Source organism: Neoarius graeffei, chromosome 11 (assembly GCF_027579695.1).
Source record: "Neoarius graeffei isolate fNeoGra1 chromosome 11, fNeoGra1.pri, whole genome shotgun sequence".
Lineage (NCBI taxonomy): Eukaryota > Metazoa > Chordata > Actinopteri > Siluriformes > Ariidae > Neoarius > Neoarius graeffei.
In genome coordinates, this window is record NC_083579.1 from 3,424,315 (window position 1) to 3,449,040 (window position 24,726).

The 24,726-nt window shown below is 43.5% G+C and overlaps 2 protein-coding genes across 3 annotated transcripts in view; one reads left to right on the plus strand and one right to left on the minus strand.

Moving 5' to 3' along the window:
* Positions 1–1,001: 1,001 nt before the first annotated feature.
* Positions 1,002–16,761, plus strand: iars2 (isoleucyl-tRNA synthetase 2, mitochondrial). Its single transcript, XM_060933282.1, has 23 exons — positions 1,002–1,374; positions 4,558–4,680; positions 4,909–5,062; positions 5,223–5,371; positions 5,982–6,031; positions 6,158–6,267; positions 6,402–6,492; positions 6,601–6,716; positions 7,236–7,405; positions 7,524–7,614; positions 9,823–9,974; positions 10,064–10,224; positions 10,308–10,410; positions 10,487–10,580; positions 10,763–10,871; positions 10,992–11,094; positions 11,353–11,478; positions 11,574–11,705; positions 11,810–11,916; positions 12,173–12,318; positions 13,725–13,915; positions 13,993–14,137; positions 14,235–16,761. Exons 1-23 carry the CDS (start codon positions 1,144–1,146, stop codon positions 14,378–14,380), a joined length of 3,000 nt encoding a protein of 999 aa, XP_060789265.1. The 5' UTR covers positions 1,002–1,143; the 3' UTR covers positions 14,381–16,761.
* A 3,262-nt stretch (positions 16,762–20,023) lies between these two features.
* The window catches only part of rab3gap2 (RAB3 GTPase activating protein subunit 2 (non-catalytic)), a 30,613-nt gene continuing 25,910 nt past the window's right edge, over positions 20,024–24,726 (minus strand). For both annotated transcript variants that reach the window (XM_060933284.1, XM_060933283.1), the window contains exon 35: positions 20,024–21,709. In XM_060933284.1, coding sequence (XP_060789267.1) covers positions 21,557–21,709 — 153 coding nt within the window. In that variant the 3' untranslated portion in view covers positions 20,024–21,556. The remainder of the gene's footprint in view (positions 21,710–24,726) is intronic.

Here is a 24,726-nt window from a genome sequence, read left to right on the forward strand (position 1 = left end):
GATAATCTGCCATTAAAAAGAAGTCAAAGAAGAAGGATCCCTCACTGCATTATCCTGGATAGAGGGATATGGTCCTAAGGGTGGAGTGCTTATTGCTTCAGATTCTGCGCTGATGAGTATTCAGAATACTATGTCAGAGTCCAGACAAGACTTAGTGTTGGAAATTGCGCAATTGGTTAGTGGAATTATAAACTCAGGTACAGATGTAACTTTCTTATGGATCCCAGCACATATTGGGATAAGAGGGAATGAGTTGGCAGACATGAACGCCAAAAAAGCATGTGTGACCCCTGAGGTCACCTTAGAAATTGCCTATAGTAAGACTGAGGTAAAGTCACTAGTTAAGTCAAAGTCCAGAGAGTTATGGCAGAGTGAGTGGAATGGTGCAGCTACTGGGAGGAAATATTATGCAATTCAAAGGGTGGTAGGTCATGCAAGGCCAACAGCAAGATCCATCAAAGAGGAGGATATTATATCTAGAATGAGGTTTGGGCATTCTGGTCTGAACAGTACTCTATTTCTCTTTAAAAAGCATGAGGATGGAAAGTGTGGTGTATGTGGTTCTATTGAGACTGTAGAGCATGCAATTGAACATTGTGTCAAGTTTGACCAGGAGAGGCAGCACCTCATCCTTGGATTACAGTCAGAAAGTGTGCCTTTTAATGTAAAAGCAATTTTGCAGAGGAACTCAAGCGAGATGTGCTTTAAGCATCTATTTCACTTTATGGAAGTCACTGGACTGATTAGAAGAATATAATAGCTTCTCTCTTTCATTTCTTTCACTCTTTACCTTTTTTATTTTTTTATTTTATTTATTTATTTTTTTTAATTTTCTTTATTATTATAATAATATATATTTTTTATTTAATTATTATTTTGTTTGTAGTAGAGGTAGTTTACACCCAGACTCACACTCCATTTCGGTAGATGGCGGTAATGCTTCCAAAAAGTTGTTTGCCAACCGCCAATTAAAAGAAGAAGAAGAAGGATCCGTATTTGGTGCGACTTTAAAATCCTTCCGGGCGGAAACAGCTGCTGGAGGGCTACATGCTGAAGAGGTCGCAGTAAACATACAGATAAACACAGCATTAATGCAGTAAATATATTTATAAAGTTTAGAAGTGTAAGAAGAGTTTTCTATACATGCTGCTGTGCCGAGTTTCCGCTTTAGCGAGGCGGGGACTGAGTGTGCGGAGGGTCGCCGCGCTCCGGCCCGCTCTCTCCTTCAGTTCCGCCGGGGATGCAGCGGCCGCTCCCGGGAGCGGAGCTCGGCGTCAGGGGGGTTACCGGGACACCGTGCTGCTGCCCCGCACACACTTCCCCATGAAGCTCAGCGGACAGAAGCTGCTGGATGTCGAGCTGCGGATACAGCGGGTACACACACACACACACACACACTGGGGTTACCGTGACACCTCCTGAGGCTCGGGCTCAGTGTGTTTATTCACCCTGTGGGGGGGCAGAAACACATACTGGGTATACAGTGGTGCTTGAAAGTTTGTGAACCCTTTAGAATTTTCTATATTTCTGCATAAATATGACCTAAAACATCATCAGATTTTCACACAAGTCCTAAAAGTAGATAAAGAGAACCCAGTTAAACAAATGAGACAAAAATATTATACTTGGTCATTTATTTATTGAGGAAAATGATCCAATATTACAGATCTGTGAGTGGCAAAAGTATGGACTTTGACTTGGCCATTCCAAAGCATTAACTTTTTTCTTTAACCATTCTTTGGTAGAACGACTTGTGTGCTTAGGGTCGTTGTCTTGCTGCATGACCCACCTTCTCTTGAGATTCAGTTCATGGACAGATGTCCTGACATTTTCCTTTAGAATTCACTGGTATAATTCAGAATTCATTGTTCCATCAACGATGGCAAGCCGTCCTGGCCCAGATGCAGCAAAACAGGCCCCAACCATGATACTACCACCACCATGTTTCACAGATGGGATAAGGTTCTTGTTTTGGAATGCACTGCTTTTCCTTTCTCCAAACATAACGCTTCTCATTTAAACCAAAAAGTTCTATTTTGGTCTCATCCGTCCACAAAACATTTTTCCAATAGCCTTCTGGCTTGTCCACGTGATCTTTAGCAAACTGCAGATGAGCAGCAATGTTCTTTTTGGAGAGCAGTGGCTTTCTCCTTGCAACCCTGCCATGCAGGCTTGTACAAAATTCAAGACCATTGTTACCCTCCCCAGGAGTGGTCGACCAACAAAGATCACTCCAAGAGCAAGGCGTGTAATAGTCGGCGAGGTCACAAAGGACCCCAGGGTAACTTCTAAGCAACTGAAGGCCTCTCTCACATTGGTTAATGTTCATGAGTCCACCATCAGGAGAACACTGAACAACAATGGTGTGCATGGCAGGGTTGCAAGGAGAAAGCCACTGATCTCCAAAAAGAACATTGCTGCTCGTCTGCAGTTTGCTAAAGACCACGTGGACAAGCCAGAAGGCTATTGGAAAAATGTTTTGTGGACGGATGAGACCAAAATAGAATTTTTTGGTTTAAATGAGAAGTGTTAACCTGTGAACCCTGTTAACATCCAAGGGGTCAGTGTGGACGTGGTGAAGGAATATAAGTACCTGGGGGTGTACTTGGATAATAAACTGGACTGGTCCAAAAACATGCACGCTGTATACAAAAAGTTCCAGAGCCGTCTCTGTTTTCTGAGACGGTTGAGGTCCTTCAACATCTGCTAAATGATGCTGCAGATGTTCTATGAGTCTGTGGTGGCCAGTGCCGTCCTGTATGCTGTCGTCTGCTAGGGCAGCGGCTTGAAGGTGAAGGACACTAACAGACACTATAAGATCATCAGGAAGGCCGGCCATGTTGTAGGCGAGGAACTGGACTCTCTGACAGTGGTGTTGGAGAAGAGGACACTGTCCAAAATAAAAACAATCTTAGACTGTGCTTCCCACCCTCTACATGAGGAGCTGATCAGCCACAGGAGCACGTTCAGTAAACGGCTGATTTTTCCACGCTGCACAACTGAGAGACCCAGGAAATCATTCCTACCTGCTGCAGTCAAGCTGTACAATGCCACTGTATAACTGTGCTACACTGTCTTACCATGCATACTGTATCCTTGACTCAGGTGCAATATCATTGTATATAAAATCCCTTCATTTTGCTTTTACTTAAGTTATTGAACTTTTGATTTAAATTTTATTTTTATTCTTTTTTTGTATTGTTTTTAAAGACTATTTTATCTTCTATTTTCAGACATGTTTACTACTTCTTTGATTCAGGAGCTTGGTTGCAAATTTGAATTTCCCTCCGGGGATTAATAAAGTAATTCTGATTCTGATATGTTTGGAGAAAGGAAAGCACTGCATTCCAGCATAAGAACCTTATCCCATCTGTGAAACATGGTGGTGGTAGTATCATGGTTTGGGCTTGTTTTGCTGTAGCTGAGCCAGGACGGCTTGCCATCATTGATGGAACAATGAATTCTGAATTATCCCAGCGAATTCTAAAGGAAAATGTCAGGCCATCTGTCCATGAACTGAATCTCAAGAGAAGGTGGGTCATGCAGCAAGACAGCGACCCTAAGCACACAAGTCGTTCTACCAAAGAATGGTTAAAGAAGAATAAAGTTAATGTTTTGGAATGGCCAAGTCAAAGTCCTGACCTTAATCCAATGGAAATGTTGTGGAAGGACCTGAAGCGAGCAGTTCATGTGAGGAAACCCACCAACATCCCAGAGTTGAAGCTGTTCTGTACGGAGGAACGGGCTAAAATTCCTCCAAGCCGGTGTGCAGGACTGATCAACAGTTACCGCAAATGTTTAGTTGCAGTTATTGCTGCACAAGGGGGTCACACCAGATACTGAAAACAAAGGGACACATACTTTTGCCACTCACAGATATGTAATATTGGATCATTTTCCTCAATAAATAAATGACCAAGTATAATATTTTTGTCTCATTTGTTTAACTGGGTTCTCTTTATCTACTTTTAGGACTTGTGTGAAAATCTGATGATGTTTTTGGTCATATTTATCCAGAAATATAGACAATTCTAAAGGGTTCACAAACTTTCAAGCACCACTGTATATAACCTGATTAAAGTAAACCTCCATTCTGAAACACATTGAACAATTATTTCTGAGGACTTTAGTGATTCTGGTGCTTATTTGCATCATTTCCCTCGAAAGTTAGCGGTTGTGTCTCGCTCTGACGTCACATTGCTTACTCACCATTTCCTCGTGATGTCTGACATTAATCACAGATCTTGCGTGAATGTGGAGGAGACAGGGCTCGTCCAGTTTGAGATCGGTGGCATTAGTGTGAACATAAAGCTTTAGAGGCTGATCTGTTTGAGGTGAGACCGCAGGAATAAAGCGCCGCTGCATCGCTCTACACGACAATCAGCGCATCGTTGTTGGGAAAATCGTTAAACCGGAATGTTTGAATTCAAATGTTATAAAATAAATCTGGGGTGATGCTGAAGATCATGTTGGATTGGTGTACAAGTCGCTCAGGATGGATATTTTTCCCTTATTGTATTATTGATTGATTTGATAATTTGTCCTTCTGTTGTGCAGGAGTGTGGTTTTGACCAGCTGTACACATGGCAGAAAGAGAGAAAAGCCAAGAAGGAGTTTTGCCTCCATGACGGTCCGCCTTACGCCAACGGAGACGCCCACGTCGGTCACGCCCTCAACAAGGTAACGGAGATGCGATTCAGAACAGAGTCAAAGGGTGCCAATATTAAAGTTTCAGATTGTAATTGTCTAAGATGTATATTGTTTAGAAAAATTGCTGCTTACGTAGGTATATCTGGACAAGAAGGTACAGATTTGCTGATGTTTTAAAGCAAAAATATTGGCACAGTATTTGTGTGTTATATATCTTTTTTTTTTTTAATTCCCCGAGTGTTTGCGTGTTCTCCACAGATCCTGAAAGATATCCACAATCGGTTTGAGATGCTGCGAGGGAGGAAGGTGAACTACATACCTGGCTGGGACTGTCACGGTCTCCCCATCGAGCTCAAAGCCCTGGGAGAGCTCAACACCGCACACCTCAGCCCTCTCCAGATCAGACAGAAAGGTCAGGGGTGATTCCCCCCCCCCCCCCCCCCCCCCCCCTTCTAGTTTCGATGACTTGTTTATATATTCTGTAAAATGATCACACTTCAGCACAACACACACACACACACTTCTCCCACTTCCTGTTTTCTCTCTGGCGTAACTCTTCTGACGGTGTGCAGCTCGGGAGTTTGCAGAATCCGCGATCGCGAGTCAGCGTGCAGCGTTCCAGCGCTGGGGCATCATGGCTGACTGGGAGAACTGCTACTATACATTTAATGGGTCGTATGAGGCGGCGCAGCTCCACGTCTTCCAGGACATGCACAGCAAGGTGAAGCTTCGTTATTCCAGATCCTCAAATCGTATTCACGTTTTCATTAGCTTTTACTTGAATCAGTTATGACAAATTAAGAGGTGGTTGTTGATGATATTCCGCGTGAGAAAGTGATGTCTCTAGGCAAATTAGTTACAATGCTGAAATGTGGTGCAGTCGGTCTGATAGACCTTTTAGTTCTTTCGTTCCTGTCTGATGGGCAACATGGAAGAAAAACCTGTAACCGTGGTTATAGCCAGTACTTAATTTGTTTTGCGAATCGAGTCTGAGAGTGAAGCCGAGTACGCAACGTGTATGAATCAAATGACCGATTTTCACTGATTACCTTATTTCATCTGTGTTTAACTAGTTAGCTTTAGAAGTTTTTATATATAGCTACTGCTGTAGCTGTATAACAGGCCACGCCCACAAGCGCCATCAGGAGCGGTTCTTACACGCCCACAAGAGATGTGTCACCTGTGAGTGTATGGCTGGTGATTTGAAGTGGGCGGGGTTATTGATTTTTAAAAGCCTTCCTTGCACTCACTGCATGAATGAATGAATCTGAATATTCATGAATAAATGAAATGAATAAACATGAGCACTTATTGTACACGGTTTCTTTCAGGGTTTGATTTATCAGGACTATAAACCCGTCTTCTGGTCTCCGGCAACCAGGTGAGAGGAAGTCTGATATCGAAGTTGGGGTGTGTGTGTGTGTGTGAGCGAGACTAATGTGTTTTCTCTTGTGTGTGTGTGTGTGTGTGTGTGTGTGTGTGTGTGTGTGTGTGTGTGTGTGTGTAGGACAGCATTAGCAGAAGCAGAGCTGGAGTATAACTCGGAGCATGTGAGCACAGCAGTGTATGCCATTTTCCCTCTGAACACACTTCCACCTAAACTAGTGACGAGCTTAGGTATGCTAACCCCTGAATCTCTCACTCACACACACACACACACACACACACACACACACACACACACTTTATATATACTGTATATATACTATAGCTTCTACACTAGATATGTTGTGTGTATTCGTGTGTTGCAGGGGCGCTGGGTAAAGTGTGTGTGCTGGTGTGGACAACACAACCGTGGACAATTCCAGCCAACCAGGCAGTGTGCTTCATGCCCAAAGCGCAGTGAGTGTGTATACACACACACACACACACACACACACGTCATTATACGTTACACAGATATGCAGCTCGTTCTGACTCTCTGCCTCATTTTTGTGTTTCGCTCTTCAGGTACTCTGTAGTAAAGAGAGGTGATAATGAGCAGCTCCTCCTAGTGGCCACTGAGCGCATTGCGACCCTCAGGCCTGTACTGAACACTGAACTCCAAACCCTGCTCACATTCACAGGTACACGTTCTAACCCTACACCCTCCCTAGTGCACTACACGACCAGTTAAGTGTACACATTCTGATTTCTGCACTACTTTGTAGCGCTCGGAGTGAGTGATCAGATTATATCAGAACGTGCCCTGGTGCAGTGCACTGTGTGTCCAGTCAGGAGTCATGTGACCTTCAGCTCTACTACTTATTTCTTATACTAAATTAAATAACGTTACTTTTCTGGACATGAAGTGATTTTACTGGAGGACGTCTGGAGTATTATTTGTATTAATAAGAGAAATGGGCGTGTCCTCATGATGTACGCATAGTTATCACACTAAAAATTCCATGTGCACTACACACACCTCGTGCTTTATTATAAATACTTGTAGGGGGTGTGGCTGCCACTTAATGATTAGGTCACATGACAATAACATGTCTCTACCTGTGCTAGGAATTCTGCTGTCTTTGTCTGACTATTTTTTTTTCTCTCTCCTGTCTCCCCCCTTTTCTTTCTTCCCAATCTCTCTGTATCTACCATCTCAGGCTCTGATCTGGAGGGCGGAGTCTGCCAACATCCCACAATTCCTGGAAAGGAGGTGCCTCTGTTGCCGGCCAATCATGTGACCATGGCTAAAGGAACCGGATTGGTCCACACGGCTCCCGCTCACGGCATGGAGGACTACAGCGTGGCCACACACTTTAACCTGCCTGTGGTGCGTCAGTCAACCCAACAGCCAATCAGATGAAGGCTCATTTCTAATCTGTGTCTTCATTTGGTCTAATTTGATGACAAATAACCTAATTCGGTAAAGTTGTTTGTTGTGTCTGTAGGAGTGCCTGGTGGATGAGGAGGGCAGGTTTACAGATGCGGCTGGCGCTGATCTACAGGGGCAGTGTGTGCTGGAGGAGGGAACCTCGACAGGTTAGAAAACACAGAGGAAGATGGGAAGAAAGAGCAGAGCTGAGATCAACCAAGTCCATTGTATTTTTTTCTTATAAACGACTTGAAATGGAACCTATACCGAAAGGGGGAAGGTGCCAATACTTTTACTTACACACACAAAAAATCCATATGCTATCATTATGCAAATTAACAGTGTCTCTAAAGCCTGGATCATTCTGGCTCTTACAACCCCTGGCAAAACATATGGAATCACTACTCTTGGAGGATGTTCATTCAGCTGTTTTATTTTGTAGCAAAAAAAACAAATCAGAGACATGACACTAAATTGTTTTATTTAACAGCTGAACATTCTGGCTTTGTAAAATATACCTCAAAAAATATGAAATTGTTGTAATTAATGGCACATTTTTTTAAAGATCAAGTAGAAGAAAAAATTATGGAATCACTCAATGATGAGGAAAAAATTATGGAATCAAGCTATAACTTGCATTTCTAAAACAAATATCCGCACAAGCCTAAATGTGCAAATTAGTCTGCAGTTAAGAGAGACTGCTTGTGGCCCCAACAAGAGAGCTGTCAGTTGAAACAATGGAAAGGGTTATAAAACTCCTTAAAGAAGGTACCGTAATTCAACACGGAGTGCGGTAAATGATGTTGGGTGTTTCCAGTCAGCTGTGTCTAAAATTTGGAGCAAATACAAACAAAATGGGAAGGTTGTAAAAGGGAAACATACAGGTAGATCAAAGCATCAGGACAGGAAACTCAAAGCAAGATGCCTTGAAAATAGACAATGCACAAGAAAAGAAATGAAAAACAAATGGGCAGAAACAGGAGTCAATGTTTGTGACCAAAATGTAAGAAATCGTTGGAAGGAAATGGGATTTACATACAGAAAAGCCAAACGTTAACCATCATTAACACCTAAACAGAAGAAAACAAGGTTACAGAGGGGTTAAAGAGAAGGAGTCGTGGACTGTGGGTGATTGGATGAAAGTTATATTCAGTGATGAATCATGAATCTGCATTGGCCAAGGAGATGATGCTGGAACTTTTGTTTGGTGCTGTTCCAATGAAACAAGATGACTGCCTGAAGAAAACAAGCAAATTTCCACAGTCATTGATGATCTGGGGTTGGATGTCAGGTAAAGGACCTGGGCAGATGGCAGTCATTACCTCTACAGTAAATGCACAGGTGTACATTGAAATTTTGGACACTTTTCTCATTCCATCAATCAAAAGTACTTTTGGTGGTGATGAAGTCATTTTTCAGGATGATGATGCATCTTGCTGCAGAGCAAAGAGCATTAAAACTTTTCTTCAGGAAAGGCAGATCAACTCAATGGCATGGCCAGCAAACAGTCTGGATCTCAATCCAATTGAAAATGTATGGTGGAAATTGGGGAAAAAAAAAAAAGTCCATGACAAGGCTCCATCCTGCAAAGCTGATCTGTCAACTGCTATACGAGAAAGTTGGAACCTGACTGATAAAGAATATTGTTTTTCATTAGTGAAGTCCACGCCTCAAAGAATTCAAGCTGTCATAAAAGCCAGAGGAGGTGCAGCAAAGTACTAATTGTGATTTTTTTTTTTTTTTTATGATTCCATAATTTTTTCCTCATCATTGAGTGATTCCATACTTTTTTCTTCTACTTGATCTTGAAAAAAATGTGCCATTAATTACAAATTCACTTAATTTTTTTGAGGTATATTTTACAAAGCCAGAATGTTCAGCTGTTAAATAATTTTGTGTCAGATCTGTGGGTTTTTTTTTTTTTTGTGCTACAAAGTAAAACAGCTGAATTAACATCCTCCAGGAGTCGTGATTCCATATTTTTTGCCAGGGGTTGTAGTTAATATGCTGGATAGTCGCTGGACCGATCCTGTGTAATTCCAGTGTAAAACAGCGGGGGCAGTATCACCATGTGACACTACTGCCATTGTGTCGTAAATCATGTACTTGTGTACAATTCTACACCATAATTGAGCACTAACTGAAACTGTGTTGGTGTATAACCCAGGTTTCAGCCCACATGCCCCACCCACCCAGTCCACTGGTTAAACCACAGTGAAATCTGATTGGCTGTTGTATTTTATGATGTAATAAGACTTGCATGGTATGTCATGTTCAATAGTAAATCTGATTCTCTCAACTCCATTTTTTTTTTTTTTAGAACAACTGCAAAACTATAACAGTATGGACGTTAAAGTGATGAGTGTGTGTTTCAGTGATCTCGATGTTGCGTGCCGCTGGAGCGTTGGTGAAGGAGGAGCAGTGTGTGCACAGTTACCCGTACGATTGGCGCAGTAAGAAGCCGGTGGTGATCCGAGCCAGCAAGCAGTGGTTCATAAACACAGCCAGTCTGAAGGACACAGCTAAGGTGAGCTAGCATGACTGCTAACGGTTTGAGGATGGAATGGTACCAGTGACACCATGTTAAGTATTTCATCCTCCTCCTCATGACTGTAGGACGTTCTGCAGAAGGTGCGCGTGATGCCCGAGTCGGCCAGGGTGAGTCTCTTGGCGATGCTGGACAGACGGACGTACTGGTGTATATCGCGTCAGAGGAGCTGGGGCGTCCCGATCCCCGTCTTCTACCACAAACAGACCGGGGAACCGCTCGTCAACAAGTACACGGCTTCACTTCTTAATTTACACACCAACGGCATGCTCATGGTAAAAACCGCTACACACGTGTTTGTGTGATTGACAGGCACACGGTGGCTCACGTAGCCAAGGTGTTCGCAGAGAAAGGGAGTGACAGCTGGTGGGCGGAGCCTCTGGAAATGCTACTTCCTCCTGATGTACTGAAGAAGGTAAACAATTCTTGCAAATACAAAGTACGTGTGTTGGGCAGGCAGCAAGCCAACAATTTTGTGTGTGTGTTTTTAGAGTAAAGCCGGCGCTGTGACAGATTACGTGCATGGTGAGGACGTGTTGGACATCTGGTTTGACAGTGGGACGTCCTGGGCTGCTGTGCTACAGGGTGTGTGTGTGTCTTAAACCAGTTGTGTGGTAGTTTTATCTCTACTGTATAATATATCTCAACACACACACTGTGTGTGTTTCTTTAATATTTTTTCTTGTGATGCTTTAAAACAGACTTAAAAATTTAGGGAATGTTTTAAACTCTGAGTTCTCTGTTTAAGCGTGTCTCCTGTGTTTCAGAGTCGGACCCGAGGGCGGATATGTACATGGAAGGGAAAGATCAGATCGGCGGCTGGTTCCAGTCGTCTCTGCTCACTAGTGTGGCTGTGCACAACAAGGCACCTTATAAGTAAGTGTGTGTGTGCGCATGTGAGAAGAACGGAGAGAAAAATACAGATGTTTATATTTCATATAGATAATATAGATCCTATAGAGGTGTGTGTGTGTGTGTGTGTGTGTGTGTGTGTAGGGCGTTGGTGGTCCATGGATTTGTGGTCAGTGAGAAAGGAGAGAAAATGTCCAAGTCCCTGGGTAATGTTGTCGACCCCAGTGTGGTCATTAATGGAGGAACGGTGAGCCACTGAACACACGCACTCGTTTATTCCTCCGTCTCTCCTTCACTTCATCCACTGTTCTAACTGTGTTTACGTCTATCCTCGGGTTTATGCATCTACCCATCCTTTAGTCCATCCATCAGTCAGTCTCTCTATGCATTACCCCATCCATCAGACTGTCTGTTTCTCCGGCTATCTGGGCAATCATCCATCCATCAGTAAGCACGCGCTCTCTCTCTCTCTCTCTCTCTCTCTCTCTCTCTCTCTCTCTCTCAGGATTCAGCTGTTTCTCCTCCGTATGGTGCAGATGTGTTGAGGTGGTGGGTCGCAGAGTCCAGTGTTTTCTCTGAGGTTCAGATCGGACCCAAAGCATTGAACGCAGCCAAGGAGAACATCAACAAGGTCTCTCTCTCTCTCTCTCTCTCTCTCTCTCTCTCTCAGAGTTAATGTTCTGTATCAGTCAGTACATGCCTAGTCTTTGTCTGTCTCCTCTGTAGCTGAGGAACACTCTGAAGTTCTTGCTGGGGAACCTGCAGGGTTTTGACCCTCGCAGTCACGCTGTGGACTCCAAAGACATGTTCTACATCGACCAGTACTTACTGCACCTGCTCCGAGAGTACAGCGTCAAGGTGTGTTAATCATACAGTCCTGCTGCTGGGGGGGTTCATGTAGAACACTTCTACCGTCCAGGGATGTTCACCTCACTCACATGAGTGGCGTGTGTGTGTGTAAGGTAACCGACGCCTACAGCGAGTTTGACTGCAGTCGAGTGATTCGCCTTCTGCAGGCCTTCATCACACGAGACGTGAGCAGCTTCTACTTCAGCATCATCAAAGACAGGTGAATAAACAGAATCATCGATGTGGTAAAGTTGTTTGTATTTAATATTTACAGAAGGAGTCTCCAGTTTCTCGGTGCTGTAACGTGAGAACAGGAGCGAACTTGTTAAATGTAACTACAAATGGATAAAAAGTAATAAGTGTAGTAATGGTTAAATGGGCAGCCAAACTGCCCCGTTTGGACCTTTTTTAAACCTTGAGTATTTTTGTTGCACACCAACAACTGTGTCTTTCTTTCTTTCTCTTTCCTTCCTCAGGCTGTACTGTGATGGGGAGACCTCGCTGGGCAGGAGGTCGTGTCAGACGGTTCTTGAGGAGATTTTAGACGGCGTGACGCGCTCCATCGCTCCCATCCTGCCGCACTTGGCGGAGGAGGTGTACCAACATGCCCCAGGGCACGACGGTATGCTCACGTCTCACACTGTAATCCAAAACTGTGTTCGTATTTGACACACTCTCGAGCTGATGGTGTTTTTTCAATGAAACCCTTGAGTAATAATCTTTAAATAAACACTATGGCACTTCCTGAACTTTTAAAATGAAGCACTGACTGTAAATAGTGTAATGGACTTGTCTCTGTTTTAATTTAAGTAGTTGATCAGCAAAGTAAAATTTCATGTGTATACTATCTAAGGAATTAAACCACTTTTTTTTTTTTTAAAGAATACATCTTTTAATGTTGTTGAACGACCCAAAACTATGGAATCAATTTTGTGCCAAAATGTTCATACAATACTTTTGAAATATCAAACAAAAAGGACAAATCAAAAAAAGGCCATTTTTTTTTAGACTGGCAAACAAATTATTCGTGTAATCGTGCAGAATATCAGTCTATTACTCTTCAGAAACCTTTTATTTTTGTTCCGCGTCTTTCTCAGTTTTGTTTGACGTAATTTATTTTGGTTGCGATTCCAGCTTTCTCGTTTGCACTCCCTGACTTTTTGCTTGCAGTTTTGGCACAAACTTCACGTGTGGGCGGGCTGTCCAGGAGCGCATTCCCATTGGCTAACTTGTGTTTGATTGACAGCTGCGCTCAGCCATTCCCTACTCGGATTCTGGCGGACTGTTTGACGAGTGAGCGATCCATTGACGGGAAACAAGGATGGAGTGGACTTCAGTGGCGACTATGATATCGAATTTACACTTTGTTGAATTAATTCAATATCATAGTCGCCACTGAAGTCCACTCCATCCTTGTTTACCGTCAATGGATCGGTCAAACAGTCCGCCAGAATCCGAGTAGGAAATGGCCGCAACAGCCTCCGGGCGAATGGCTGAGCGTAGCTGTCAGTCAAACACAAATTAGCCAATGGGAATGCATTCCTGGACAGCCCACCCACACGGGAAGTTTGTGCCAAAACTGCAAGCAAAAAGTCAGGGAGCGCAAACGAGAGAGCTGGAATCACAACCAAAATAAATTACGTCAAACAAAACTGAGAAAGACGCGGAACAAAAATAAAAGGTTTCTGAAGAGTAATAGACTGATATTCTGCACGATTACACGAATAATTTGTTTGCCAGTCTAAAAAACCTGCCTTTTTTTTTTTTTTGTATTTTGATTTGTCATTTTTGTTTGATATTTCAAAAGTATTGTATGAACATTTTGGCACAAAATTGATTCCATACAAAACAAGTTTCATGTTCTCGCTTAAAAACTGCAGAAAACTTCAGTTTACATGTGGGGTGTTTTTTGTTTTGCTTTTAAATCTGAATCCAAGTCTGTGTATGAGCTGCTACTATAGAAACGGTAATGTATTAGTGTAACCTTCGAGACTTTACCTGCTCATGATGATTCATTTTGCTCTGCAGAAGGCGAGACTCTGTTCCGGAGCGGCTGGATTAAAAGCAGCTCCGTGTGGAGGAAACCTGGATTGGAGGAGGCTGTGGAGGGGGCGTGTGCCATCAGGGACTCCTTCCTGTCGTCTATCCCAGGATGCAACGCAGCTGAGTATGACCTGACCATCGCCATCGACCCTGGCCTCTTCTTTGAGCTCATAGAGGTAAAACCACACCTGAAGGTCAGTGTGGCTTCCTGGCTGTTGTTTCTTTATGTTCTAAACCCCCCCCCCGATCTCAGTCCCTGCAGGAGAAACCGACCTCGACGTGTTCCCAGCTGACGGAACTGATGATGGCGTCACGCACCACGCTGACCGACTCTCTGCCCCGAGACCTGCCCTCTGAAGCCGTCATCAGCAAGGGCAACTTCCTCATCAACCTGGAGGGTGAAGACACTCGCTGCTGATCTTTATTAAAGTGACGGCTCTTTTGAATCATCTCGTTGATTTCGTGTGTGGTGCTGTTTCTCTGTTTGTCCTGTAGGTGGCGTCATCCGTGAAGAGAGCGCATACTCTGTCGCTGCGGTTCCCATCTCTCTGTCCCGCTGCCCACGGTGTCGCCGCTACACCTCAGACACACCCGACTGCCTGTGCTCACGCTGCCAAACTGTCCTCGCGAACGCAAGATAAAACCTGTAATGGCTGCACTTTCCTGGCTCCGCCCACTCTGGCTGATGTACAAGAAGCTGCAGAATGCTCCCTACCCATAATTCCTGATGCCAAGTGGAACTTTAATGCACTGTGAGTAGTGCAGGCTTTGATATAGTCAGATGTATTAAAAAAAAAAAAAGGGGGGGGTTGTTGGAGCGCCCTCTGTGTCTTGGGAGGGAAATTGCAGTTGTAGTGAAAAACTGATGCCCATAAGCTGACTACAACTACTCAAGTGAAGTCATCTAAAACTATTTATTTCTCACCAGTTGCTTACTTTATATTAAGACACTTCATTGATACCTAATTAAAATTAGCTCCGCCCCCAAGCTGGGAACAAGCTGTTGTAAGTTTAACAATTACAACCCCAATTCCAAAAAGGTTGGGACACTGTGTAAAACATAAATAAAAACAGAATGCAAAGATTTGCAAGTCATGGAAGCCCTATATTTAATTGAAAATGGTACAAAGACATATCAAATGTTGAAACTGAGAAATTATTGTTTTTGGAAAAATATATGCTCAATTTGATGTCAGCAACACATTTCAGAAAAGTTGGGACATGGGCAACAAAAGACTGAAAAAAGTTGTGTAATGCTTAAAAAAAATAATTTGGTTAATTGGCAACAGGTCAGTAACATGACTGGATATATATATATATAAAAACATCCCAAAGAGGCGGAGTCTCTCAGAAGTAAAGATGGGGATGGGTTCAACGCTTTATGAAAGACTGTGTGGGCAAACAGTGCAACAATTTAAGAATAACGTTCCTCAATGTAAAATTGCAAAGAATTTGGGGATCACATCATCTATGGTCCATAATATCATTAAAAGATTCAGAGAATCTGGAGAAATCTCTGTATGCGAGAGACAAGGCTGAAAACTGACACTGGATGCCTGTGATCTTCAGGCCCTCAGGAGACACTGCATTAAAAGCAGACACGTGTCTGTAGTGGAAATCACTGTATGGGCTGAGGAACACTTCAGAAAACCATCGTCTGTGAAAACAGTTCATTACTGCATCCACAAATGCAAGTTAAAACCAGATATAAACGATATCCAGAAACCCCGCCCCCTTCTCTGGGCCCGAGCTCTTTTACGATGGACTGAGGCGAAGTGAAAAACTGTCCCGAGGTCTGACGAATCAAAAGTAGAAATTCTTTTTAGAAATCATGGACCCCACGTCCTCCAGGCTATCAAGAGGAGAGGGAACATCCGGCTTGTTGTCAGTGCACAGTTCAAAAGCAGCATTTGTGATGGGATGAGGGTGCGTTAGTGCACGTGATATGGGGAGCTTGTACATCTGGGAAGGCATCATTAATGCTGAATGATATATACACACTTCAGAGCAATATGCTGCCATCCAGACAAAATCTTTTTCAGGGAAGGCCTTCCTTCTTTCAGCAAGACAACGCCAAACTGCTTTCTGCACATATTACAACTACATGGCTCCATAGTAAGAGTCCAGATGTTAAACTGGCCTGCTGCAGTCCAGACATGTCTCCTATTTAAAACATTTGGTGCATTATGAAGTGGAAAATACGACAAAGGAGACCCCGAACTGTTGAGCAACTGAAATTGTATATCAGGCAAGAATGGGATGACATTTTCTCTTTCAAAACTACAGCAATAGGTCTCCTCAGTTCCCAAACATTTACAGTGTGTTAATAAAAGTAGAGGTGATGCAACACGGTGGTAAACACGCCCCTGTCCCAACATTTTTGAAATGTGTTGCTGATATCAAATTCAAAATGAGTATATATTTTTCAAAAAACAATAACGTGTCTCAGTTTCAATGTTTGATATGTTGTCTTTGTACTATTTTCAATGAAATATAGGGTTTCCATGATTTGCAAATCTTCACATTCATTTTTTATTCATGTTTTACATAGTACCCCAACTTTTTTGGAATTGGGGTTGTATAAACAGTACAGACTGCACCTTTAATTACGATTGCTTAAAGAACCTGGTATTACTCACCTGTGCTTCTGATTGAAACGTCCCTCAGAACTGGGATTAGGACTAAGGATTACTTTCACAGGCTGTAATGTGCGTTTATTCATGTTTGTTTGTTCGTGTCTGTGTGAGAGAGAGAGGGGGAAGAAACCACGTACAAGAGCCTATAGTAAAAAAAAAATAAAAATACATAGCCGTTTTTTATATATGTAAAATATCTGGGGTGGGGGGGGGAGGGGAGGGGGTGTTGGATACTGAATTTAACTTTGCAAAGAACAGAAACACTCTGAGTTCGGCTCATTCATGGTTTACCTGTAAATGACAAACTCTGTCCTGAATTTGTACTGAATTATTTGCCTTTTTCCTTGAACTCAATCACCTTAAATAAAACAGCAAAAAGAAAGTGACATTTACTGTGTAAGGAATTATTTTATCATCTTTAAAAGTTTTTCCTTTCTTCAAATAGCATCTATGAAGAAGGTATAATGCCACGCCCACTCAAACCTTAATTTGTTGTACTGGTTTAAAACTGGAGACACAATGACTGACAGCATAAGAACCAAACGCTCTGAGTACGGCTATAGTATAAGATCTATAAGTGTGTCTGTCCAACCGATTTTCATACCAGATGCTCTGATTATGGATTGTGATTATGGATTATCTACCTGCTGCATCACACTACCCAGCCTTTGTCTCATCTCATCTCATTATCTCTAGCCGCTTTATCCTGTTCTACAGGGTCGCAGGCGAGCTGGATCCTATCCCAGCTGACTACGGGTGAAAGGCGGGGTTCACCCTGGACAAGTCGCCAGGTCATCACAGGGCTGACACACAGACAACCATTCACACTCACATTCACACCTACGCTCAATTTAGAGTCACCAGTTAACCTAACCTGCATGTCTTTGGACTGTGGGGGAAACCGGAGCACCCGGAGGAAACCCACGCGGACACGGGGAGAACATGCAAACTCCACGCAGAAAGGCCCTCGTCGGCCACGGGGCTCAAACCCGGACCTTCTTGCTGTGAGGCGACAGCGCTAACCACTACACCACCGTGCTGCCACCCAGCCTTTGTACGCAGGAAATACAAACCAAAGTGAAATTGGACTGAGGGAAGTTCCTGCAAATCTGACATGAAATCATGTGCGCGTGACCCAAAATGGCCCATTTTCCAGGCAGAAAGCCTTCAAAATGTCCCTGATGTTTCAGCTCAGTCTAAAGTGTATTTTTGGACCAGAATGACACTATTTTTACTGTGGATTTACAAAACAGCTACAGGTAATTTAATTTGATGCCTTGAGTCGTTTATTTTTAGCACTGTGCCAATTATGTCAGAATATTAGTCGCTGATACTCTAACATGGGACCAACAAAGCTCGAACTGTTGTTCATACAAAGACAGTCAGAAAATGTGTTTTCATTTGTTCTAACCTCTGAGCATGCAGTGTTGGAAACATGGAGACCACGACTCTGAATCCGTCAGGACACGGACAGTGACTGGACGCTGTCGAGTGTCGACTCATTTCTGGTTCTGGACAGCAGCTACACGGTCGTCATTTAAAACAAGTCCCTGTCTCAAGTCCTCTAGAACCAGCCTCAGTCCAACACCGTTGTGGAGGATGTTAAAAGTGATATGTATCCTGTAGGGGCGCTATTGAGGCGATTATTCATTGATAGTTACTGGATCGGTCAGTGAAAACAGTGCGCATTTTTCAACACATTCTGTAAACAGAGTACATGGGACAAAAATCCTGTGGTGCGACGCACATAGGCACTGCCTAAAAGTGGAGCTCCTGCTGAATGCAAAAATGTGTTACTCATTAATTATTCATGTTCTGGGCAGAGCTGTCAGCCTAGGAAGCTGTATTTGTTATCTTAGAGACGCTTGCTGCTGTGTTTATATTCCCCGTGTGCCTCTGTCAGAGGTTTAGCGCGGTACGATATATAAAGTTCATCCTGATGTGTCACTCATACACAGTGTAAAGTGTGTGTGTGTGCAGTTTGTTTGTGTTCGGTGCATTGGTTGAACTGTGGTTTAGTACAAGACTGAGCGCTGTAGGCACAGTCCCTTTAAGAACTACATTTCCCATCAGCCAACTTCTGCGTTGACCTACGTCACGCCCGGGCGGGATCACCTACGTCACTTCCTCCCTGAGCTCATAAGTAACTGAGCAACGCTTCCTTCTTCCTCTTTTCCGTCTGGAGCAGCTGTCTGGACACAGAGATTTGCTCTGCTGAGCAAACCAGATAAGGACGCCTTTTCTTTTTTGCAAGATCCACGATTTAGCGCGATTTCTTAACTCAGTTACAACCGGTTTTGTTGGTCTATCACTAATGTTACCAAACTGCCACCCAAAGCAGTTTTAATTTAAAGTTAGGAACAATCAGATTCCTCCTAATTAAAGTGCTGTGCACACCATTTGATCAGAGACTTCTCCTCCACGAGCGACCACGCGTCGGACCAAGAATTCTGAGTTTCCACGGAATCGACTTCACAACGGTGAAACTCCAAAAGTCTCGGAACATCTTCTCATAATCTCGCTTAGAGACGAGATACTGAAGTAAGACTGGCATTTGGGCATAAAACTAGTCTTAGGAATTAGCTTTATTGAAGTAGTGTGAATTTAAACTCAGGAACGGTTTAATTGTTTACACTGTAGATACGCAGCGTGTCGAATGGATGATTGTTCTATTTTGTTAATCTCTCAATTGTTTAATAGATAGGCTGTGCATGCTTCTCTATTCCTTACTAACATCCTCAATTTCCTTATTATACATTTTGACCTCATCAAGATTTCAGTGGATTTAGTAGTGTTATGAGCTAGTGGGTTAGCTACTGGCTAGTCCTTTGTTACTTAGAAACACGTGGCCACAAGCACACCTTAGCTAAACGCATGGCTAATTCCTTTGTCTCGTTAGCAAGCTAGGCTAACCTTTGTTTAGGCCACACACAAACACATCGTAGCTAGCAGTCTATGCTAACTCTTTTGTTCAGGCCATGTGGTGGTGGTGGGGGGGGGAGAACACACACACAGTATATAAGATTTCAACTGCCATTATTCATTTTATCTTTGTTAGTTTCAATAATTAATTGAATGTGTTTATTGTTGTACCAATATTTTTGAAGTACCCAACTTCAAAGAATTCCAAGGTGCATATGAGTTGTGTAATGCGGTAAGTGATCATAATAATTTGGAATATACCATAATTTAGCTGTTTGGTAATTTATTATTAAGCACCAAAATTAATGGTATTAATTAATGAGACTGATTTAATGAGTGATCACTTAATTACCAATTGCACCTACAGCGCAGAGGGTAATGGGGCACATTTGGAGTGAGGTGTGTAACATTCAGAATAGAGTCTGTAAACACCACTCTGCAAAACCGTGCATTTGTTTACAACCATGTTGCATTGTTTATTTTTGTTTTCTTTAGTTGTCAGGGTGCTCGTGTTCTAGAGGAATAAAACCCATCCACACCCGTTAGAGACTCTGCTGTTGTTCTTAATGCCGAGGGCTGCTACAGTGTTAGTAAATAATCCCACGTCGTTCGTAGGGATGCAAAATCCGTACCGATGCATTACCATATTCTCTTAAGTATGGAGCTTCACTATGAACTACTGATAGCAAACCTAATGTGTAAGAACAGCAAGACAAAACTCGGGCGTGTGTTTAATCTTTTATATAGCATTTTTAGTGTATTTGGCTCTGTACAATAATAAACAGCAGCACCAGTGCAGAGTGAAGTGTGAGAGAGTGTAGAGCGGCTATTCTGCATAATATACCTCTGTCTCAGGCATAATTACAGGATTCAGAGTAAACACATAAATTAAAGTTAACATTTACAATACAAACTCTGTTCCAGCAACAGGAAGAAGAGAAAGACAGAAGGATGGTGATGTTACTGTAGCGTTAAAATGGCACCCGAGAGATCGCTGATTGATTAAAAGAACAAAAGTCGATACGTTACAACTGATAACGACAGAAAACGCTGCCACCTTTCTGCAAATGAATCATGGCTGATGTTAATGACCTCATGACCCTTCACTCGGTCCACAAACACACAGCAGATGTAATGAAGTAATGAGTACTGGATGAGAAGGCTGGCACGTGTAAACAATGTTTATGATTAAAATGCATAGAACTGCAAACACTGATCATCTAACACTCTCACTCTCTGTGTGTCTCATGCACTTCCTTTCTTTTTGACCCCGATGCTTATTCCATTAAAAGGTGAAATGTAACCCAATATAAGCCTCAGCCCAATTCCTCGGACAGCCACCAGTCAGGACGTGTTCATGGTTCCAGGTTTTGCACAGCAGCTATGACTCTAACGCTGCTACTGTTCAAAATACTCAAAGTCCGTCTCAGACAAATTATTTTCTGTAAAACCTTAAACACGGAGCAAATGCAGTAAACATCACACTGAACGTTATGTTGCACAGCATTTGGAATCAGACAGTGAAATGATGGCGCTGATGCAGATTTATTTTATACTACAGCGTTGTTGAATTCTTACTTCTGGTGTTGATTCGTTTTCATGGGTTTAAATTAATGCACTCCTTGTCGTTTCTATAGTAACAGCTCACTCATAAGGACTTGTATGACCCTGGAGAGAAAGGAGTCTCCAGTGTGAGTACTTTGGACCAATCAGAGGTAAAGCTGGAACGTGGTTTATTGATGTGTGTTTCATGGACCTGCCGCTACATTTAACCATCAACACATAAAAAGGACAAACTGTCATTCTTTAATTAGAAAAATTTTAATTGCTGTAGTACAAACACACTGCGTCTGCATCATCATCCATCACCCACCCATCCATCCTCCACCTATCAATTCATCACCCATCAATTCATCCATCTTTCATCCACCCATCATTCATTCACCCATCCATCTATTATTCCCCCTTTAACGGCACAGTGCATGTTATCTCGGTGTTATATCGAGGTCTGAGTGGTTGTACGAAGGAGAAAATTATTTTTGGATGAGAGCCGTTACTTGTTAGAAACAATAGCATAATTGGCTCCGGTGTAAAACTAAAGACCCTGAACACGCAGTGACTGACCGGCTACGTCTGAGGTAAAGTGGAATCGGTGTTGAGTTTTTAGAGCTGCGCTTCTAAATAAAAAGTGACTGAATGGAAATGACATGGAAATATTCACTCTCTCCAAGTGCCCCCCTCCCCTTCCCCGTCTCTCTCTCACTCATCCTCCTGCAGAATGTCCACCGTCTCCAGCAGATGCAGTGCCAGGTTGTACTGCGCGTGTTTCTCTGGCAGCATCTCAATCACACGGTTCACCAGACGGCTGATCTGCTGCAGAGGCACAGAGGGACACCGGAGATCACTGGGGTCCTGGAGGAAAAAACACACACACAGTAAAGGTGCAATCACGGGGGGGTTATGGGTTCTGATTAGGATCTTTGTTCCCTGAAGGAAGGTCAGTTCTCAAAAGTGTGTTCTTATTCCACATCCTAAAGATCTTGGTCAGTAACTGAACAGGTTCCCCTCCCCCTCCTCAGCTGCATCACAAAATCATGCAGAAGTGACCATCTCCGATACCCATACAACAACCAGGTCAACTTCTCAACTATTAAACGTGCACAATCCTTTGAATTCATCAGTTACCCCACACTCACACATCTGTGATCCTACCTGTGACCAGATAGAGGTGTGTCTTACTGATGAATAAATTAAGGATTATTTAACAAAGTTAACCTACTTGTATTGAGTTATTGGGAAAAAAACCCATCACTTTATAAACTTTTTTTTAAAGTGTTTTATAAACATGGAAATAATAAAAAAAAATTAAGACAAAAGTTAAAGTGAATGTGTATAAATCAGGAAATATTCTAAATAAATTAAAAAAAACCTTTTACAATAAAATTAATTACAAACTAAAATATCAGAGAATAAAGTGCACTAGAAAACTACATAATATTAGGGCCATAGTCAGGATAATTAAAAAAAAAAAAAAAACAACCACACACCCCTCAGAAATTCCGAGATTAAAACGTCACAAATTTATGAGAGGGGAGGGGACGGCAGGGGGAGGGACGACAGCAAGACACACCCAAACTTGGATATTCTCTGAGACAACCCCCCCCATGCGTCCTGGCTGCAGTGCATTCTGGGAAATGTAGCTGAAATTCTCTTAGAGCTTTACTCTTATATATATATATATATATTTTTAAATACAACCTTGCATATTTTTGAGTTTTTCCTTGTAAATTTGTTACTTTTTAGTCTCGGAAATTCTCAAAAAAAATTTTTTTTTGCAACTTTGACTTATAAATACAAAGAATATCCAAGTTTTTTTTCCTCTCAAATTTACACCTTTAAATTTGCCAAAAAAAAATCTAATTCTGAGATTAATGACTTCATAATCTCAGAAAATATCTGAGGGTTTTTTTTTTTCTTGTAAACTTAGGACTTTAATCTCAAATTCTGAGAGTTTTCTGGCAAATCTATGATTTTATAACCTCAAAGAATATCCAAGTTTTCTCGTCTCGTCTCCTTCCACTTTATCTGGGGCCGGGTCGCGGAGGCAGCAGTCTAAGCATGGAAGCCCAAACTTCCCTTTCCCCAGACACCTCGGCCAGCTCCTCGGGAAGAACACCGAGGCGTTCCCTAGTCCCTCCAGCGTGTCCTGGGTCTTCCCCGGGGCCTCTTCCCGGGAGGACATGCCTGGAACACCTCCCCAGGGAGGCATCCAGGAGGCATCCGAAAAAGATGCCCGAGCCACCTCAGCTGATTCTTCTCGATGTGGAGGAGCAGTGGCTCTACTCTGAGCTCTTCCCAAGTGACTGTGCTTCTCACCCCATCTCTAAGGGAGCGCCCAGCCACCCTGCGAAGGAAACTCATTTCGGCCGCTTGTATCCGTGATCTTGTTCTTTCGGTCATCACCCAAAGCTCGTGACTATAGGTGAGAGTCGGAACGTAGATCGACCAGTAAATTGAGAGCTTCGCCTTTTGGCTCAGCTCCTTCACCATGATGGACCGGTAAAGCGACTGCATCACTGCGGAGGCTGCACCAATCCGCCTGTCGATCTCACGCTCCATCCATCCTTCCCTCACTCGTGAACAAGATCCCAAGATACTTAAACTCCTTCACTCGAGGCAGGACTTCTCCACCAACCTGGAGAGGGCAAGCCACCCTTTTCCGGTTGAGAACCATGGCCTCAGACTTGGAGGTGCTGATTCTCATCCCAGCCGCTTAACACTCGACTGCAAACCGCCCCAGTGCATGCTGAAGGTCCTGGTTTGAAGAAGCCAACAGGACATCATCCGCAAAAAGCAGAGATGAAATCCTGTGGTTCCCAAACAGGATTCCTTCCGGCCCCTGGCTGCGCCTAGAAATTCTGTCCATAAAAATTATGAACAGAACCGGTGACAAAGGGCAGCCCTGCCGGAGTCCAACATGCACTGGGAACAAGTCTGACTTACTGCCAGCAATGCAAACCAGACTCCTGCTCCGTTCGTACAGGGACCAGACAGCCCTTAGCAAAGAGCCCCAAACCCCATACTTCCGAAGCACCCCCCACAGAATACCACGAGGGACACGATCGAATGCCTTCTCCAGATCCACAAAGCACATGTGGACTGGTTGGGCAAACTCCCATGAACCCTCGAGCACCCTATGAAGGGTATAGAGCTGGTCCAGTGATCCGTGACCAGGACGAAAACCGCATTGTTCCTCCTGGATCCGAGGTTCGACTACTGGTTGAATTCTCCTCTCCAGTACCCTGGAGTAAACCTTCCCTGGAAAGCTGAGAAGTGTGATTCCCCTATAATTTGAGCACACTCTCCAGTCCCCTTTCTTAAAAAGAGGGACCACCACCACAGTCTGCCACTCCAGAGGCACTGTCCCCGACCACCATGCGATGTTGCAGAGGCGTGTCAACCAAGACAGCCCCACAACATCCAGAGACTTGAGATACTCAGGGCGGATCTCATCCACCCCCGGTGCCTTGCCACCGAGGAGCTTGCAAACCACCTCATTGACTTTGGCTTGGGTAATGGACGAGTCCACCTCTGAGTCATCAGCCTCAGTCTCCTCAATGGAAGACATGACTGTGGGATTGAGGAGATCCTCAAAGTATTCCTTCCACCGCCCGACAATGTCCCCAGTCGAGGTCAACAGCTCCCCACCTGCACTGTAAACAGTGTTGACAGAGTACTGCTTCCCCCTCCTGAGGCGCCGGACGGTTTGCCAGAATTTCTTCGAGGCCGACCGATAGTCCTCCTCCATGGCCTCCCCGAACTCCTCCCCGTTCTGAGTTTTTGCCTCCACAACTGCCCGAGCTGCGGCACGCCTGGCCTGCCAATACCCGTCAGCTGCCTCAGGAATCCCGGAGGTCAACATGGCCCGA